This window comes from Dromaius novaehollandiae, chromosome 7, assembly GCF_036370855.1.
Source record: "Dromaius novaehollandiae isolate bDroNov1 chromosome 7, bDroNov1.hap1, whole genome shotgun sequence".
Lineage (NCBI taxonomy): Eukaryota > Metazoa > Chordata > Aves > Casuariiformes > Dromaiidae > Dromaius > Dromaius novaehollandiae.
Genome location: NC_088104.1, coordinates 39,264,791 through 39,284,490, shown reverse-complemented (window position 1 = coordinate 39,284,490; position 19,700 = coordinate 39,264,791). Strand labels below are relative to the sequence as shown.

Here is a 19,700-nt window from a genome sequence, read left to right as displayed (position 1 = left end):
CCACGTCAAAAAATCCAGATGTCCTCATCTTTGGGAAGCCTGTTATTCCCAATTTCGAAGCCATGCTTTAACATACAGCACAGTAGAACCTTACATGGCAGGAACATGCCTTCCACTGCCCCCTTGAAAGTCTATCCAAACTAGATTTGACAAAGCTAGTCATGACAAAATAAAAAATAAATAAAAAAAAAAAAAAAAAAAAAAAAAGCATTTGCACAGGATTGCACTTCTGGCTATTCATTCCTTGAAGCCTCCATCTGCACTAGACATCATCTTCCTTGCCTCCAAATAGGACCTCCCTTATAGTAATAGCTCTAGGCTAGACTTTTCCTCAGGGTTACCTAATTCAAATAGGTACAGGGGACAAGGTGCTAGATCTGAAGCCAGAAAAAAGGAGGAAAGGGGGAAAAAGAAGCCAGCAGGCAAGAGCAGGACATAGAAGCCACAGTGAGGGAGTTTGAAAGGGGAGAGAAGAAAACAAGAGCATGATGAGGCACGGGGATCGCCTGGCAAGGAGTTTTAACTATGGACAAAGAGCTGAATTGACTAGATGTGGGGAACAGTGCAGAGGTGGGGTATGACAAACACAGATCTGAGCCTATAGGCTGTTCATCTAACATTTCCACAGTAGCTTCCTATAAATCATTCCAGGACAAAGATGGTATTAAAACTGCACAGGAACATGACAACAGTCACAGTGGGTTAGTACACAGTAGGTTGTTGATTAAAAACTTTGTACTGGTCATTTTTGTTGTTTGTGTTGTTTCTTTGTTTGCACAAAAACCTGCTGCTAACCACCTACTTTTTTTTTTTTTTTTTTTTTTTGTAGTTTCCATGTGTGGCTACCTCAACTTCCTCAAAAGTGGATCTAGGAGGCTGGAATTTTCAGATTGTGTTTACATCTTTTGCAGATTAGCCATCAATTGCCGTATTTTTATACTTCCTTAAAAAAAAAAACACCCTCTCAAACAGATGGTCATTCACAAATGAGCACATCTGAGTCGGATTCATCCAAGGCCCGTGAAGCCAGTCTTATAGCTGACTTATTCTAAGGTCTGGAAGGATTGCACTGTGGAATAACCAAGGTCTGCAAACCAGGAGAATAAATATTCATCTGAAACATATTTGCCTTTCAGGCCAACAAGAACAGAAAAATGAAGTACCAGATATTTGGGAGGAGAAGTCATAACATTAATCCTTATCTTTTCTCCAGATGCTGACATTCATATCTGCAGCATTACATCATTAAATCACCATCATCTGGCTTCCTGCATGTAGTTCCAGCTCCACATGCATCAAAATGGTGGAAGAACTGGTGACTTCAAAATCCAGCACATTACGTTTCTATTTCATATTTTCATGTTCTAAACTGGGAGATATCCCAGCCCTGAATATTGTCTCAAAATTTTTCACGTGTTCTGTATTTCACAGCCATAGAAGACTAAGATTACAAATGTCAAACGTGAAAGCTTAGTTTTTAGTATTAATCTTACAACTTAATTCTAACCCTTTAGGGAAAACAATCTTGCAGATTTGACATTAAATTTGTATTGCTTTATTCTCAATATTCAATAACTTAGATTTACTGTTATGCTTTCACTTCTGTCTTTCAAAAAAGGGTTGGAATGCTGTGTGAACAGCAACACATGGAACTGCATTTAAAAATGAAGAGACCACCACAATAAATAGATTGTTTTCTTTGATGAGATCTGCCCTATGCTTTGGCAGGAACTGTGTGTCTGGCTGTAACTAGAGGACCCTGGTCCAGGACTGGGATGTGTACAAGGAGCTATGTTACCAGCAGACAAAGAACTGATATTACCGTTCCCCCAAACTGCCTACAGTCTGAACATAAGGGGTACACAGATGAAGGAAGGGGAAGAATACAAGAAACAAGAGCTGCAAGAAAGCAGCTAGCTGACACACCAGAGACACCAGCGTGAAGCTGCAACATGGATCATACAATTAAGCTGATCTCACACTCAACTACCATTGCAAGGAAAAGCCCCGTTTCTTTCCCTCAGGTACACGAACTCTTCTGTTTCTCTCATACTGGGGCTCATCTAATTCTAGAGCAAGCTGAAAGAACCTAAGCCAGCAAAATATTGGACTCCACATTCATCTTTTTACTAAAGAAATTTGTCTCTGCTGGAGGTAAGATAAGAACCAGCATCCACACCAGGATTGTGTGCTTGGGAGTCAGAAGGAAAGGGCACAGCTGTACTGAGGTAGTCCTAAGCTTAGCTAATGTCAAACAAACATCAGCCTCTAGATATCAGCAAGTTAATCATGAGCACCTGATTCAAAGTTCAAGCGCTTCAGAGTCTAATGAGCCAAATTAATTTTTGTGTTCTTGAAATCTGTGTTCTTGAACATTCTGAGCCACAAACAGGTCCTCTACTGTGACTTTTAAAATGCTAATTTGGAATGAAGACAAGGTTAAGAGTCGATGTCTGCCCCCCTAAAAGATATTCTCTAACTCGAATGCTTAGCAGAGTTTCAAGACAAAGATTTATAAATCCAAAAATTACTAACTAAAAGAAAAATTAATAACTACAGGAATCTATTTAGAACCACTGATTTGAGGATTTGAGCTAGTTCATGTTCTTCTGACTCAATGGACTTAACATTCTATGTATTTTTATTGACGTTTCTATGGTAATAAACACTCATCCAGTATATAAATAACTAGATCACTCAGTACATAAATAACCAGAAGGGAGGATATGAAAACACATGGAGATGAAAAGTCATGATTTATGTTTATACCACAGCAGTTGTTAATCTATGTGCATCCAAGCAAGTTTTGCTAGTTTGGTGCCTATTATTCGCTTTGTTATTTTGGGGGTGGGGTGAGAAGGGGCATGGATTTAAATTTAAAATAAAACAGTCACAAGAGCAGAAAATTACTTGTTTTTTTGGCTTTTGTTAATCCCTCTCTAGAAGAGGGTCTGAAATAAATTTTTTCAAGATGATGCATGCTGAGCGCTTTAGAAAGAATGTTAAGATATTTAAGCAAAAAATAGTAGTTTTAACCTTTAATCATTAAATACATACTACTTATGTCTAGCAAATATTCCCTGCATTGTTTTAAGACAGTGACAAATGTACATCGGCAACCTCAGGCTTGCCCGAAGTTTCTCCTCTATGGAGTCTCTTTTAGAAAAAAAATCTAAGGAATGGTTTGCAGTAGGTAGGTAGCATCAGACATATCTGATTCAAAGTTTTCTCAACAATGGGAAGCTGCACATTCTTCTTCATCTCAGCATGTCTTAGCCAAGAAGATTTTATAGCTTACTCATTTCAAAGGGGAATATGCACAGAAATTGCAATGCTCAACAAACTGAATCAGAGAAAGTGAATATCAATTGATGGTCTCTTAGGAGATTAGTGACCTCCTTCCTGTAAGGAAAATCAATTTATAATGAGGATTTGTCCATACCTGGCTCATTAGACCACTGTCTTCCTAAGATATTCTCCTCAAAGTACATCAAGTCAGAACTCAAAACAGAAAAAGATTCCATTACTTGTTACAGTTTATCTTCATACAGCAAGTGAACTTATTTTAAGGATACTTCTGCCTTCTAACAGTACTGAATGCATCCACATGTTTTCCAGAAATTTGCTTTTTTATTAGTGAATGGGAATAGGACCAGAAGAACTTCTGGCTCAGTAAATTTCCCTTTTAGCCAAGGCATTTTACCTGCTGACATGTCTATTAAAGTATCTGCCAAGACCTTGAAAACTTTAATGGATTTGCAGAAACAAACAATGAAATACAGCCTTAAAAACACCTTGTTTTGCTGGACAAGAAAAATCATGTAAGTAAATGCAAAAGTTCCCAGAAAGGGCAGGGGTGGGAGGAGTCTAGCACACAGACTAAAAGCATTCTTTCTACATGGAAATAGTCACATGCAGGTGGAAAGAAGAAGCATCACCTTGGTCAGCAAATGAGAAGGCTTTCCTGCAATGTTTCTCAGAAGGAGGGAGGTTTCCCTGTCCAAATAGGAGTGCTTGTGCAGAAAGAAAGAGAGAGAACATAAGTCAAAAGAAGTCAGTGTAGCAATTTTATAGCGTATCGATTACAGAAGATAAGCAGAGTTTAAGGAAAAAACCCTCTGTCCTCACTCTTGCCCACCCATACAAACACGAACATTCCCAAATAGTCATCTCAGACACACTGCAAGCCTAACACACTACTATAAAAGCAGTTGTGTTAATAGAGGAATTGAGTTTATTCTTCACCTGTATAAAGGTCACACAATAGAATTAAGAAGAGTTTTGCTTACCTGGTATAGGTGTCTTTTCTGCAAGAGACAATGTATTTTCAAATATACTTAGATTTATAAAAGTAAGAAAACATGCACTTAAAACACTTTTCAAAATCCTGCCCATGTCTGGCAATCTTTTAAAACTGAGCATTCTGCTTCTGCTGTGCAAACATAAAGCCACTAAAAACTGGTCGTCATAGAAGCAAAGAAGTGCTTTCACGCTATCTACATTGGCTGCTGCTTCTGTAACTAAAGATGTTACCATAATAATAATAACTACCTAAAACCTGACTTTTAATCCTGGATTAAAAGTTTTTTTTTTTTTTTTTTTTTTTTTTTTTTTTTTAAGGGCATGTCTCTTTTCTTAGAGTCCCGATTATATAAGCCAAGAAGTTGGGATCAAATTACCAAATTTCTCTGAGAAGAGAAATTAATAGTAAATGCATTTTGACCCATTTAAAAAAGTAAATCAAAATGGATAGTAAACAGTAGGTGAGATTTCTCAAGACAAAAATCAATTAATGACAGAGTTAGAGTGATTGTCATATGTTCCACCTGCTACAGAAGAACAACAAAACCATCAGCCCACAGGAGTCAGCAGAACTGCATGATCACATGCCTGCTAAGGAAATTAGACTAATACTGTGGTACTTAACAAGAACCTGGAGTATATCCCCTATGTATCACCACTGTACTGCAAAATTTGTCCAATGTGGCTAAACCTGTTTCAGCCATTATTTCTCTGTTTATTGGCTTTACACCGTACAGCACAAGGCATAACAACTGAGCAGCCTGCTACACTCTTGTTTAATAATTAGAAAGCAAGTATAGAACAGAATCTGTCTCCTCTTCAGAGCCACAATAAGCAACGGTCTCCTGAGAAAACGCTCGAAAGACCACAACTTCATGCAAGCCAACAGCAAATAGCTTGGTGCATACAGTTCCTGCACAGGGGGTTTCTTTGATGCAACTGCCATGTGCTGTAGCATACTTAACAGTTACACCTCAGAAAAGACTCTACAGAAGGTCTCAAGTTAAACATAGGCTCCAGCCCAGCTCCAGCTGCTCCTTAGCCACTAACATAGACTCAGTTTATGCTACAGATCAAATGAAAATTTTTCTACCAGCATAGTAACATCCATCTGTATCTACATCCAATGTTTTAGAAGCACAGCAGTGCTACCTAGTGACATGCAAATTTTTCACACCTGAAATACACATAGAAAAGTGCTTTGTGATATAAGACCTGATATGATTAAAAAGCCTCATACATATTTTACACTAAATTTTTCATAAGTCTCAGAATGGGCTTCCTGACATATATAATCATAAGCATTTGAGACAGATCAACTAATGCATTCTGCTGTTTCTACATACGGAGGATTTCCAGCAGTTGCAATGATACCTAAGCAAGGCTATCATTTAAGGAATAGCTCCTTTACTCAGCCTGAGCAAGTCTGAAGTGATGCTAACATTGTTGGTGAATAACAGTTTTGACTAATTTGTGGGCAAGAGTCAGACTGATCCTCTTTTTAAGATTTCTACAAGGTGCATCTTTACATCTGAAGAGCATCCTTTCCCACCCAGAAACTCTAACTTCACACAAATGAAGTCTTGGATTGTCTCATTACAACACATTACTACAGACCTTGTGGAATAAATTGGTCGGTCAATCTAAAATTCAAAAATACAGATAAAAGTCTATGGACCAGTTCAAGGAATTTGTTTTAAAGAGACCCTTGATCAAGAGCTCTTGTCAGACATCACGAACTCCAATTAACATGAATAGCTCTTTCTTGGGGGATGGAACATCAGGGCTAAAAAGATTAGTACAAGGTGCATGTCTGCTCATGTTTAACCTCCTCTCCTTTGCCTATTAGTTAACAATACTGTCAGGATGAAGAGGGGATACTGAGTATCTCCTTAAAGGAAATACTATTGTTTGGAAAGTATTTCTCTGACAGAGCAGCTCAAGGCAGATCATTTAACCTTCTTCCCATCATTGGTCATTTTGACTGTCTGTCTTGCATCTTATACAAATAGCGAACTGCTTTCCAGTAAGGAATTTCTACTCTATCCAGAAAGGGGAATGCCATATATTTTACAAAATATTAACTATTAGGGACTTTGCTAACACTGTTTTCCAGTATTAACAAGAAAAATATTAAAACAGATATCCAAAGGAAAGTTATTTTGAAAGTCAGGAGTGGTATTTCATTGGAACAGACATTGGCCAGTAAAATCTGATGTAACAGGATGATGACAAACTACCCATATTAGTCTGAGCTGCAGAGACATGTCTTGAAACAGAAAGGCAATGGTTCTTTGCCTGTCACCTTTTGAGCACAGCTCCTTACTACTGCATATCGAGTTCTGCAGTAGTGCAGGTACCCAAAAGTTAGAATGCACAGAAGTAGTAAAGCAACTGGAAAGCCCGAGTTCTGAGGAATCATAGCTTCACTAAACAACTACATGCACACTACATTTTTCAAATATTTGACCTGCATAAAACACAGGGGAGGGGGGAACCCCCCCCTCAAATCAGTGCATCCAAAAATTAGACTAAGGATTTTCCTTTTTCTTCATTAAAAAAATGTTTTATTTTGGAACAACAATGTGCTGCTCTTCCATGAACCAAAAATCTAAAGCATTTAATCTATTCCAGAGGAAGAGCTCAGGTCAAATATCAAACTTTGAGGTGAACAGATATTACACTGTAATACAGTCTTCCAGGAATAATCCATTGTTCAGGGAAAGTTCAATAGATACAACCACACTGGACCAGACAGGGGATCTAGATGGCTCACACTTCCTCTCTGCCTCTGGAGTTCAAATATAAGTCAAAGCTAGCTCTGACACTACAAACCCTTGAAGGCCCACCAGATGAGATGCCCAGTCCCCATGCAGCAGGCTCTGCTCTGGCATACCGGTACCTGCTGCCTGTCATGCTACCCACATGCAATCACACGTTGGGACTCTAGAAGACAGAGAGGTTTAGAAAAAGTCTGCATTAAAAATAGCAACTCCAAAGTTTTGTTAGAGAACATTTTACTGCAAGACCTTTATGTGCCCCCATGCTCAGCCGAGCTATAGTAAGACAAATACCTCAGAGTATATTCGGTTTTGAATGGAAATATGTAAAAGTCAGTGATAGCTAAATCTACCAGACTATTTTAGGACATAAAAGGAATTAGAATTACACAAAGTAGTGTCCCTGTCCCAGTACAGTATTTTGGACCACAGCTTGCCAGTGGGGCATAAAAGCATACCTCTCATCCATTCCATTTGTTTTTTCTTAACCCTGTTGCCGTAAGGTGACTGGGTCCATAGTAGGCCATCATTTCTCACAATTGATATTTTCATTTCAGTTTAAATACTTTTTCCCTTTAAGAACGTCATAGAATCAGATAACACACTGTTGGCAGGTCAAAGTAGTTTGAAGCAGCATGAAATTATCAAATGAATTTTGACAAAAATTTCAGAGGAGACTGAAATGCCCAGTTCTTTATGCTAAGCATGAAGCTATACAAAAGCTACGCTGTAATAGTGCTGAAAGATTCTATTTAGTTGCTTCTTTCACTAAACTACTCAAAAGTGAGGATTACTCAAATAACATGAACAACACAGAGTCAAAAACTTTATGCCTAATTTATTTACCAGATGCTTCGAAAAATCACGTATTTCCAGGCCAGCACTTCACTAAAGGTGCAGAGCAAAACTGTGCACGTGCATGGCCCAAAGCTAGCCATAAGTATTTATTTCCAGGAGAAGGTTTAAAAGCTGTATTTTTGGTGAATAGGATAGCCTTCTGAATATAATCCAGCTGTCAGATGCATGAATGCCTTTTGTAAATTCTTGTACAAAATATGACTCTTAAATCCTACTAGCGACGCAAATGGAAAAGCTTCCCAAAGTTTATCACACTATATGTAGAAAAAAATTCTCTGTTAATAAAAGAAATTTGCAATTTTATATCATCACTGCTCAGGTAGCAAAAAAAAGAAAAAAGGAACTGGGAACTAGGCCTCTTCCTAGCAGAAAAATTTTGTCTATTAAAAAGTCTATTAAAAAAAGGACTTGAAGTACAATGATGAATATTTGCTGATCACAACACTGAAGTTCTATGAAATAAAATTCATACCTTTGTCAAGGGATGACAAGACAGTTGTGCATGAAAATCCAAAATAATTGAAAACACTTATAATAAGCACACAGGCGTCTCCACAACAAGCTTAAGCTGGTATGGATAACTACAACATAGAAAAATAGGTCTGAATAAAATTAACATTAACATTTTGAGGTCCTTGATGACTTTAGGAGAGAGATTTTAAATACTTTTCACATGTAGTTCATTCAGTAAAGACAGCTAGCCTGGATGTTTATTAAAACATGGAACTCTTGTTGCAAATTATTTTTTAGACTTCAAAGATTTCCTGTATCCTTTCTTTGAAGCCAGGAATGCAACATCCATTATCTTCAGGCCTACATACCAGGAGAAGTTCATGGACCAGCTGTTGAATATTGCATTTCACAGTGTTTTCAGAAATTGCCACACAAAACTCTTCAGAAATACAAAATCGGTGCTTATGCCAGAATGTTTTTGCATGCTGAAACATATTCAGCCTTGTCACCAACTCCATAAGCATGAATAAATAATTTCAAATATAACTTCTTCCCCTCTGTTCAGAAGTATTTGAGAGTTAAACAAGGGAGAAGATGCATCGTTTTACTCAATTTAGCAAGGATTCCCCCTTCCATGAGAACATATCATTTAACTACAAACCAAGTTCTTTCTTAATATGTGTAGTTTTACTTTTCACACCAGAGAAACTATTCCCACTGCGACTTCTTCCAAAAGCAGAGACAAAACTACAAAGGATGTTTGCTAGACATGATAAAACAGATGGACTACCAGGAAAATGAATATACACTGCAGATTTTCAAAATATAAATGGCTGCACTATACTGAGCAACAAGTAATCCTCTACACAGCCAAAAACTCAAGATATTTTCCACTATTATCCTGGTCATTTCCTTTATAATAGGCTCAGTGGGTTCTTTTAACCCTTGAGGTTCTGAGGCCCCAGGATGAAAGCCAGTTTCAAAACAAACAAAACCCAGAAATTATTTAGCATATTAAAATATTAAATTATCTAGCATATTAGAATTATATATTTAGAAAGTAACCTATGTGTGGATTTCAAAAAGTAAGGATCCTTTTAAAACGGGTGATAAACTGAGCTGTCCAGTTAGCTTCTGAAGGGTGCAGGCTCTATAATCCGTCTTGCAACTGTATCAGGCCATAGGTTTGCAGGGAGCAGGCTATGCATTGTCTCATTGCTTCATTTCTGAGTTCCACCTGCAGAGTTTTGCCAAAACCTATTAAGCATGATCACATCAAACACTTCTTGTGACATGCCTGATTATCGCTCAATCTCCTGCCTAAAAACCAGAATGGTATCCAATTCCCCTAATTTCAAAGTAGAGGCTCAGAGTATGTGGATAGAAGGTTTAAAAGCAGTATAATACAGTACAGAAAGTGTTATATATGTTCTATATATTGTCACTTTGCAAATAATGAACAAAACTGTGTTGGAAGTACAGGTAAAAGACTACCTGACAATATTCTAAGGTATCTTATCCTACTGTTCTAACGTCTTAAACATGTTAAATAGAAAAACCTCCTTCCCAATCAGATATTGTCTGTAGTTTGAAAGACATTATTCATTCAAGCTGTGTACAACAAAATAACTTCACTACATAAGACGAGGACAAGACACTGAGGACTTGTGTAAATAAATATCTTGCCCCATTTCTTACAAAACTCTGAACAATTTAAATTGACATATCTAATTAAACCAGCTGGTGGCACTGTTGTGATATTAAACTGGAAATATGTTGCACAGTTAAACATTACAAAACCATTTTAAAAGTCTATCTCTGTCCCTAAGAAAGAAAATAAAGACCTAAACAGTCAGCAGTGGCTGATAGAGAGCTATATAGTAAAGGGGAGGAGAAGGAGGAACTGAAATTTTTCTTTGCAAATTCTTGGAGATTATGGGTTCATTTGTAATGTATAAGAACACATGGTACGAAATGATGAATATCCAATTAAGAAACTCCACTTTCTGTCTTCCTTTGAAATGGGCTACCAAAAGTAATTATGCTTAAGAAAAAAAATTAATTGCAGTTTAAGTAGCCTTTCCTAATTAATGATTAGAAAACAGGCAAGAATCAACTAAAAGAAGACTGAAAAGCTTACCTGTAACAACACACACAGTTACCTGATTGCACTGTTGGGATACAAGTAGATTAAACTCAAATCACTAGTGTGACTTCTGTTTTGCAGGGAAATTGTTACAACTGCTCACATAAACAGCAGCCATAGGTACATGGCATAGTAACTGACAGGAGCCAGTTCAGCTTCCTCTTCTGGAAAGTCAAAGGGATGCTTGGACTGATTGATAGAACATTCTATAGAAACATGCAGTAAAAATGTAGGAAGTGGGGGGAAGGTTGCTAAAAGGGAAGAGAAGAAAAGGGTGGGGGTTGGAGAAAAGGCTTTATTATCACTCAACAGGAGGACAAGGGAAATGGTGATGACAATGACAGCAAAGGATACAGCTACATTACGTAGTTGCAGCATCCCTGATCCTAATTTCTTATGGAAAAGTGATCAACGACAAACACAGGAGGAGATTCAGTTTTCTTCTCCTATTGGAAGGGAGAAGAATATAGGATGCAAATATATTCCAGACCACAATGGGAGGAGAAAGAGCCACAACTTCAGATGAAAGCACTGGAGGAAAACACCTGTAGTCTCACACAAGGCACCTTCTACCTCATTTGAACCAAGTCAGTAGGAAAACAAGCCCACGTAGCATTCTCCTTGTGCAACCACCTGCTCACTAAGCCAAGAACTGGAAGTTAATTTCTCTGAATGCCACCACAGAAGAAACTCTGCAGAGTAACATAACATCACTTTAAAATATCTCATATACTTCCCATCTCGGTTTCTCCGTACCAGTAAATAAGATAATACACTCTCATGACAATTCACAAGTATCTATATGAAAAATGTGCACCTAACACAGATTTATTTCACTTTCACTTCCAGATGGCTATACTATTTTAGCTCTCTGAGATCCTTCACTCTGTCCTTAATTTGAAAAGAACCAAAGAGAAAAGCATTTCTGTATTATCCTAATTTTCACGAAGGAAAAAAAAAATGAGCAAAGCAGCAAACAAACAAACAAACAAAACCCTAACACACAACTGTGGCTCAGAACAAAATGTTCAGTCACAATAGGGACAAGCTTCTTAGTGCGAGGTCATTCAGGGATCAAAAAAATCAAACATTATGCTACTAAAAAGTGGAATGCCTGAGATTTCCAACTTGTCATACAATGCTTACAAAGTATTTATTTTAGGCATGTTAATTTTGGTAACTAAATTATACAGTTTTGGCTTGACAAATGAAGAGATGCAAAAGGGTTACAGTTCATGCTTATGAAAACCTTAGGAAAAGAACAGAGATACTTAGAAACTGAAGCGGCAGCTTTAGATATTAGAGCTGCCTGATACTTTCACGTACAAAATGTATTTTCAGTTGCTTATAAAACTTTTGCCAAGCTATAAGCTCTGAGACAGTTTTTCATGACAACTCCCAGTTACAGGATGATGACTAGTCATTTAGGTTAGACTAAGCATTTCCAAGAGGGGAAAAGAAGGTGCATCTCATTTAATATAAACATATTTTTAAAAAGCTTTAATACTTCTGCACGTCTGACCACGAAATGGATTATTGGCAGGGGCTGCCTCAAAGACTTGCTTTGTGCTGGTCCCATGAGAAGTAACCCAAATTTGTCTAAGTATGAGCCTTTAGAATTAAAATTGTAGTCCATATAGTCTCACTTAAGTCTGGAGCACCGCAATTAAAAATTTCTAGGTTACATCCTTTCACAGGGCACTGCTCAGCCCTTCAAGTGGGCTGCACGCTTACCATCCTTGTACAAAACTTTAGCCAAGTTTGAGAAAGCTTGGGCCTGTGGTGGGAGAGTACAGCAGCCTCCTTGCAACGCCTGGCTGTTGCAGAACATGTAGGAGCCAGACACTGGAGGTGGGAATCCGGAGCTATTACTCCAGGCTCCCAAGTGGCCAACCCTCCTCCTGGAAGCCATGCAACTCCATTTTACTGCAGGCAACTTCATTTCTGGAATTTCCTAACTCTGAGTGTTCAACTTTGCAACTTATTTTTTAAACGGTCAAGACTCAAAAAAACCCGTTTAATTTATAGTAAGTATTTCTTAACTACTAGGGATTCTTGTAACTTCATGCCTGTTCTAAAAATTACAGTCTAAACCTGTTGAAATTTGCTGCAATTTAAGAAACATGTCTGTGGACATTCTGGATTATGAAATTGCCTCACCACGTGCATGAGAGGTACTGTTTACTAGTCCATGCACTTCCCAGGTCAAGAGCGGACAGTTAGGTCTTGATGGTTCCCTGCCAAATACAACCTCCTTGGGACACAGCAGGTGAGAAAAGCTTGCAAAAGCTAGGAAACATTTCTGCTAAAGCTTAGTTTCACTACTGGTTTAAAGAAACTTAAGACTGAGCTGCCCAGAAGAAAGAGGCAGTCCCGACCTCTCCCCTGCCCCCGCCCCCCAAACCATGTGCTCTCTCAAATGTCTCTTCTGCAGACAGCAGTGACTGTGACTGTGTGGTCCATCAGATCAGCGAACAGCTAATTCAGAAGAAGGATTATTTTTCCGGCAGATCTGTATCACTAGGCAGCTGTACAAACATCAGTGCCAACACAAGATAGGGCAAGACTGCCCAGTTCAGCAGCAGCATGGATCTAAGTCAGCTTAAACCAAACATGAAATCCCAACTGAAGTTTGTTTGCAGGGAGGTTTTGAGCAGTGGAATTTTCCCAAAAGAACAGAGGTAGCAAGAAAAAAGAAAAAGTAAGGTGGAATATAATTTCACAGCAAATGGTCATCCAACCCAATCCAAAAAGAAGTGCATTAATTAAGGGGAAGACAGAAAGAAGGAAGGAAAAAAATGCCCAAAATTTAGTTAAGACTGATTGATCAGGAATTGCACTAGTTACAGAAAGAATCCCAGATACTTCACGCCATGGATGGCTCTACCTACAGCCCAAAGACATCAAAGCAGTTAAGAAACTTAAGGAATACAAGTACATGCAACTTTAACCGCTTTTGTCTGAACCTACTGTGTTTTACACTAAGTAGTAATTGTATTAATAATATTTACAAATCTTTATATATACACGTCTGTTGACTTCTAAACTATGAAGCAGCCCTGAAAAATTACTGTAGGCACCAAAACATCCAAAGTTCAGTTATTAAAAGAGAACAGGTATACACAACTGGAGAGTTAACAGAGTCAAAACTTCACCCTTTATGCCAAGAAGAAATATGCCATGTGGAAAAAAAAAAAGAAACCTGCATCCATAAAGCAAATCACTGATGCGGCTGGTCTAAAACCTGGAAAAACTTTTAAAAACATAAGGCTAGTAGATGTCCAACACAGGAAGCTGTAACCAAGACTGCAAACTTGGTTAACTAAAAAGATCTTTCTTTGTACTCAATACAAACCTTAGTACACTATTACAAGCTAAATACTAACTAGCACGTGCAAAACTGACACAGCTACAAGGCAAAAAAATAAACCACAGATCAAGTTTGCAGTTGTTTCAGAACACAGTGTCTTTTTTTTTTTTTTTTGGAATCCTTTACAAACTCCTTTACGAACCTGACAAACTCTAGCTTTCCTCTTGTAGGTTCAGCAGTACATACGATTGATAAAACGGCATAAATTCCTTTCTCCTCTTAGAGTTTAATGCTTTGGCTGCTGCTGTGTTCTTAATTTTTGTCATCTGTTCCAAATTTGATTTTTGGCAACCTGAAGTAAGGACAAACAAGTAATCTGTTGCTAATTTTGTACAGATGTACTATTTCTTTTCCTTATTCAAATTAGGTATTGCAAAAAGTAAAGGAATTTATTTCGGTTTCCAGTGGACTGGTGTATCTGCAAAGAACCTCACCATTTCAAAGGCTCTATTACTAATTAATCATAACTTTTAAAGTGATATCATTGTTGGAAACTGCAGCTAAAGAGCCTAACTCCGTGGTGCTTTTGACAAAGTTTGGTAACATCATAGTGCAAGTATTCTCATTTCTCGAGTCTAGTGCCTTGGTCCAAGATTGCTTCTTCTGAAATGTACATTACCTAGCTTTCTTTGATCATTAATCTGTGGTATTTTGTCTCTTGCAGATGAGCCTAGTAAGAATTCCAACCTCTGATCAACTATATTCTTAGCTTGTCTGTATCAACGGTATGATTTTTTTCTCCATAAACATAGTATGAAATAAAATCCTATTCATAAACACAAGCTGCTTTCTACAGTGCTGTGGAACCTTCATGGAAGCATTGGGATTTATTTAAAAAACTAGTTATTTAGCATCCAATTCAAACTCCCTTCTACAATGGATGGAAGTTTGTGATAGCGATATCTCTACTCAGTGCACGTAAAGGGGGAGGAGGGGAAGCTGAAAGGATCTGAAAGGTCAGTGGATTGCAGACAGCTTCTATCGTTAACAGCAGCTGTTCTGCTGTTAGCATTACTGATCAACACAGCACACATACCTACACACACAAACACACGCAAAGCCATTTTAAGGGGGTACCAGCTCAGCTGACTGCCACTGCTACCAGCTTAGCTTTTCACCTGGTACAGGAAGAGAAGGTATCATGACTGGCAAACAAAAGCTGATGAAGATTAAGCTGCGTGCCCTCATCCTGAAAAGTCAGAGGAGCCTGGCACTAGAACCAATCAAGTATTTGACAGCTCCAGAAGAACATGAAGGAAGAAAGTGCAAGCACATGCAGGCAAATTCTAACACATAAGGTACCACATTGCTGGATGCAGCCATCTCACTATTGCCACGTGCAAGGGGCTACTGGGAAAGTCTCTGAAGAAGCAGTTTTAAATGTAGATCAGTGGGTCTCAGGTAGCTGAGATTTGAGTCATTCAGTGGGTATTCCTCAAGAGACACGAACATCACAGAACAGTTTGAGAGCAACAGTTAGGCATAAACAATGTTTGTTGTGTTCATACTTCATGGAAACAAAATAAACCATAACTGTAATTTTTGTGTGGATAACCAGCTTTGCCAGTCAGTTGTGATAAACAAGACATGCATCATACTGTCCCTTTTTCTGTTCCTTCCAGTAACTTTCAAGCTTATTCATCAGTATCAAGCAAATTTCACAGGCAATCTCAAAAGATAAAGTACATTTTTACATGTTTTAAACAACTCAGCTGCTCACTACACTTAAATTAGAGACTTTACACATGAAAAAGCTCTAGGGCAAATTTTAAATTCATGGCTATGATACAGGTTGGAGATATCAATCGGAGAATCGAGATCTAGCAATACACAGATAATGTTTAAGTTCTCATTTCCATTTCGTTTATTTTAACTTATGATACTGCAGTTTTCATAACCTACCCATTCCACGCACATACAGCAATTTAAACTTTGAGAATGCCTGCTTTCTATTTCCAGCCTTCCCTTGGATTCCACAGCTCTTTAAAAAAGAAGGAAAAAAACCCCTTCCCATCATTTTCTTTGCACATTCCATGAGCAGAATTTAGAAAAAGTTTAGACACTAAGTTTAGGGACATAGGGAAGAGCATATTGGTGATCTTTGGGTTCTAGTGCCCCACATGAAGAAAACTGCTTTGCTGTCATGCATGAATTTCATGATGAATAGCTAAACACATTTGAACACTGGGATACATAAACACCGTTTAAATTTCATGAACTGGTATGTTTATCTCAGAGGATATTTTGAAAGCCTCCAAAAACCTGGCAAGCAGAGAGTCATTTTACATTTATTTCAAGAGCATCTGAAAACTGGACAGCTCACACTTCTTATGCCGACAAAACTGGAAGCCAAAGTAACGTTTCAAGATGATAGATGTGCACAATTTTCCTTTACTTGACTTACTAAAAACCACTGTGTGACTAATAATTGGAAAGAGGAAGAGATGGTCTAATTGTGTTTCAAATCAAGTCTTTCCATTGACTATTTTCAGCTTAGGAAAAGGATAACTAAAAGCACTCCAGAATATACTTTTTTAAAAAATGTAAAAAGCTAATGACATAATAGAACTGACAGAAAAGAAGATTTATTTAAAATTTCAGAGTCTAACTTTCACACCTTGTTTGTTGCATATCTGTGACTACTCTCACAAATCAGACCAACTTCCTTAGCATTTGCTTGTGGTTACATACAACATGGAACATAAGGAAAACCACTCAAACCTTAAGCTCCCAAACACAAGAGCCAATAACGCCCTACTCCTCCAAGACCTGAAATAGGCCACAACTGTTCTTTAAATCATCTACAAATAATAAGCGAGGTTCAGCAATCCAACTCTATTTTAAGATGCTGTTGCCTACCAAAGACAGTGTACATTAAGGGTTGATTTCTCTGCAGACAGAAACAGTCGGCTGCCTTTTCATATAATACAACACTCATACGTTACCATGTATGTAATCACACATAAAACATGACCTGAAATAATCTGTTATGGGTAGAAAAGCTTTTCTCTCACACCTCTATGTAGCAAACATTATTCTAGTGACAAAACATCCACAAGAGAACGAAGCAAGGACTGATGTGGGACACACACTTGGTCTTCCCTTACGCCCATTTCAAATTTTCCACTTTATCCAACAGCAGTTACAGGCCAACGTAAATTTGTCTATGTAAACTTGGCTTACATCACAACCATGACCAACTGTTATGCCCTCAAGGCTCCCTTATTTTCCTGAAAGAAATGTTAAAGTCTGCTCTACACAGCCATTTTCTCTGTCAAGTGAAGCAAAGAATCTGTACTTTTTAATGTACTGGCAAGTCCCTCTGTCATGATTTTCACCTCTTATACCTCATGTATAAAACTACAATGAATAAGTTAAAAACAAGCAAATAGAAAACAAACCAAAAAGAACGTAGCATTACCAACTGCTAGATTATGTGCCATCCTCGCATACAAGTCAATCTCTCAGCTGTGTAAATTGCGTTACATACATAAAGAACTCTATCACACTGGGGGGAATGCTCTATTGTGCCAGACCAGATGGCATACTTCAATTTTATCTGCAACCTCTTCATTGAGTACATGCAGGACAGTAACAACGACTGCCCATGAATAGACCCTTTCACCGATCAGCAGAACTAGCTACATGAGCATGACTGACACAGTTGTCCAATATGCTCTCCCCTATTTTCTTCTCCTATTGCCCTAGACACAGCTCACTGAAAATACAGAAATAATTTCTTGGTGGTAGAGGAACAGAAGGAAACAGGAAAAGAACAGTATGGGTGGGAGGATGGGACAAGTTAGTCACACAGTCCATTACTTCCCCTTCCATTACTCATGCTACTCACTCATTCAGTTTTACATTCAGATAAAGCATCTGACATGCAGAAACTAAGATTTAAAGTGTATGCCACTCTATACAACTAAAAGCGTAAATGCTGACAAGCTACCTACCGTTTTAAGGATGAACGCTATTCAAACAAGTACAATCTAGCGTGATGTGAATGCATCCTCCACTCTAGGAAGCTCCTACAGTGCAGACTGTTAGGAGGAGTAAGAGGGAAAAGACCCTAAGGTACCTGTCCAATGGCTTAGGCAAAAAGATCTGAATAGCCCATTGGTACTAACGGATGTAGCCCTGCTCTCCCTTCCAGATGCTAGCTCTTGACCACGTATTCCCACTACTTATCATAATGTGGTTCCAGTGTGCAGACCTCTCCGGTGAGCCTATGCAGCTCACCCAACTGATGAAGAATAAGCCCCAAAACAAAACCAGAAAGTTTTGGTGTGTTAGGTAAGTTTAAATGAGTACCAAAGCCAGAACAAAGGTGGTAGTAAGACCATGGCTTAGAGCTTTAGGGGAGGAAGTGAGAGAGGAAAGGGAAGGCACATCCTCCCCTTTTTGGTGCCTGTGGAATTGTAGCTTCTTTCCATAATATCTGTCATTAGCACTTGTCATAAACGATACTAGACTACACATACTTTCAATGTGGCAGTGCACGGCTGTTCCTTTACAGCATTTCTCTACGTTAGATAGAATACTCAAGTTAATTAAGCAAAGCTTAATTTCCTTTTCCAGACCAGCATTTTCCTATCAAAATAGCAATCAGTTTTAGTCAATATTATTCTCTTCCTCTTGTGATTCCAATAAAACTAAGCTGAGTAAGAAAGCACATCTTTTAAAATCATTGCTCTGCTGGAGAGGACAAAGAGGATGGGTGAAAAGGGCAGAGCTGCCAAGTCACTGAATCTTTTGGTAAGAGCAATAGTGGCAAAAAAGGACTTTAAAGGTCAGCAGCCTCGAGTACACTCACAAGGAAGATGGGCAAAGAGAAAAGCACTATGTTAAAGCACTATGCAAGAAGAACACATCAACACAGATCTGCTAAGGCCACCTAGTAGCAGCTTCTCTTTCAATATCTGCATAAAACAATTGTGCCTGTGCTATTTTTTCTTACATGGGCACTGAGTTTTCAAAGACTACTTCCTCCTTTTCCTACTATTTCCTCCACCAGGAACCACACCAATGAGTTAACTGTGTGGGTCTGAGAACAGAATTCAGCCCTATTGGGGAAGTGTGTTCTGATTCACACCCCAGTCATGAAGATTGATAGAAACCTAAACAAAAGGTTTCAGGCACTAAATGAATAAAAAAGAAAAAAAAATCCTTTGTTGGTGTTCAATGACTCTCCCAAAGAATCCATTGTTTCTGCTCATGTGCAAGGTGAATTTGATTGAACAAACACAACCACAGAATCTGTCACCAACTCCAAACAAATGCGATTTTCCCTTTTACTTTTCATCAGTGATTGGGGGGGGGGGAAAACCAACAAGAACTTCTGCGTCACAGTAAAAAGTCCCATGAGGTAACAGATGTAAGTCTGAATAGTTAAAAATCAGTCCTGTAAATTTGGAGAAGCTTTCTGATTTGGATACTTTCCTCAGGCTACTGAAATTAAAAAGGCCAAACAAAGGACAGTAAAACAAAGCAGCACTGTAAATAATTGTAGAGGATTCTGCTCTCAAGAGGACAGCAGAATTTTGACTCTCAAATTACCAAGACATCCTTGTTACCTCCTTCAAAGGAATCATTCTTATCAAGTTATCTGGGCAGAAAAACAATAGCCACATTCTTATGCCAAGCAATCACTTGGTTTACACGGCTAGCTCTGGCATGTCTTTGAAAGCTTTAGGGGTTCTCAGCCTCACAGTCAACAGCTCAATGCAACCAAGATGTACTTGCAACAATATGGATCAGCTTCCCACAAACACAAAGCAACTTCTAGACC

The 19,700-nt window shown here is 38.3% G+C and overlaps 1 protein-coding gene across 4 annotated transcripts in view; it reads right to left on the bottom strand.

Annotated features, from left to right (window-relative positions):
• RAPH1 (Ras association (RalGDS/AF-6) and pleckstrin homology domains 1) overlaps positions 1 to 19,700 on the bottom strand; it is a 104,480-nt gene that overhangs the window by 34,436 nt on the left and 50,344 nt on the right. For 3 of the 4 annotated variants that reach the window (XM_064515269.1, XM_064515268.1, XM_064515270.1), the window contains exon 5: positions 3,939 to 4,013. The exons of the other annotated variant lie outside the window; for it this stretch is intronic. In XM_064515269.1, the coding sequence (XP_064371339.1) occupies positions 3,939 to 4,013 (75 nt within the window). The remainder of the gene's footprint in view (positions 1 to 3,938; positions 4,014 to 19,700) is intronic. 4 annotated transcript variants of the gene reach the window in all.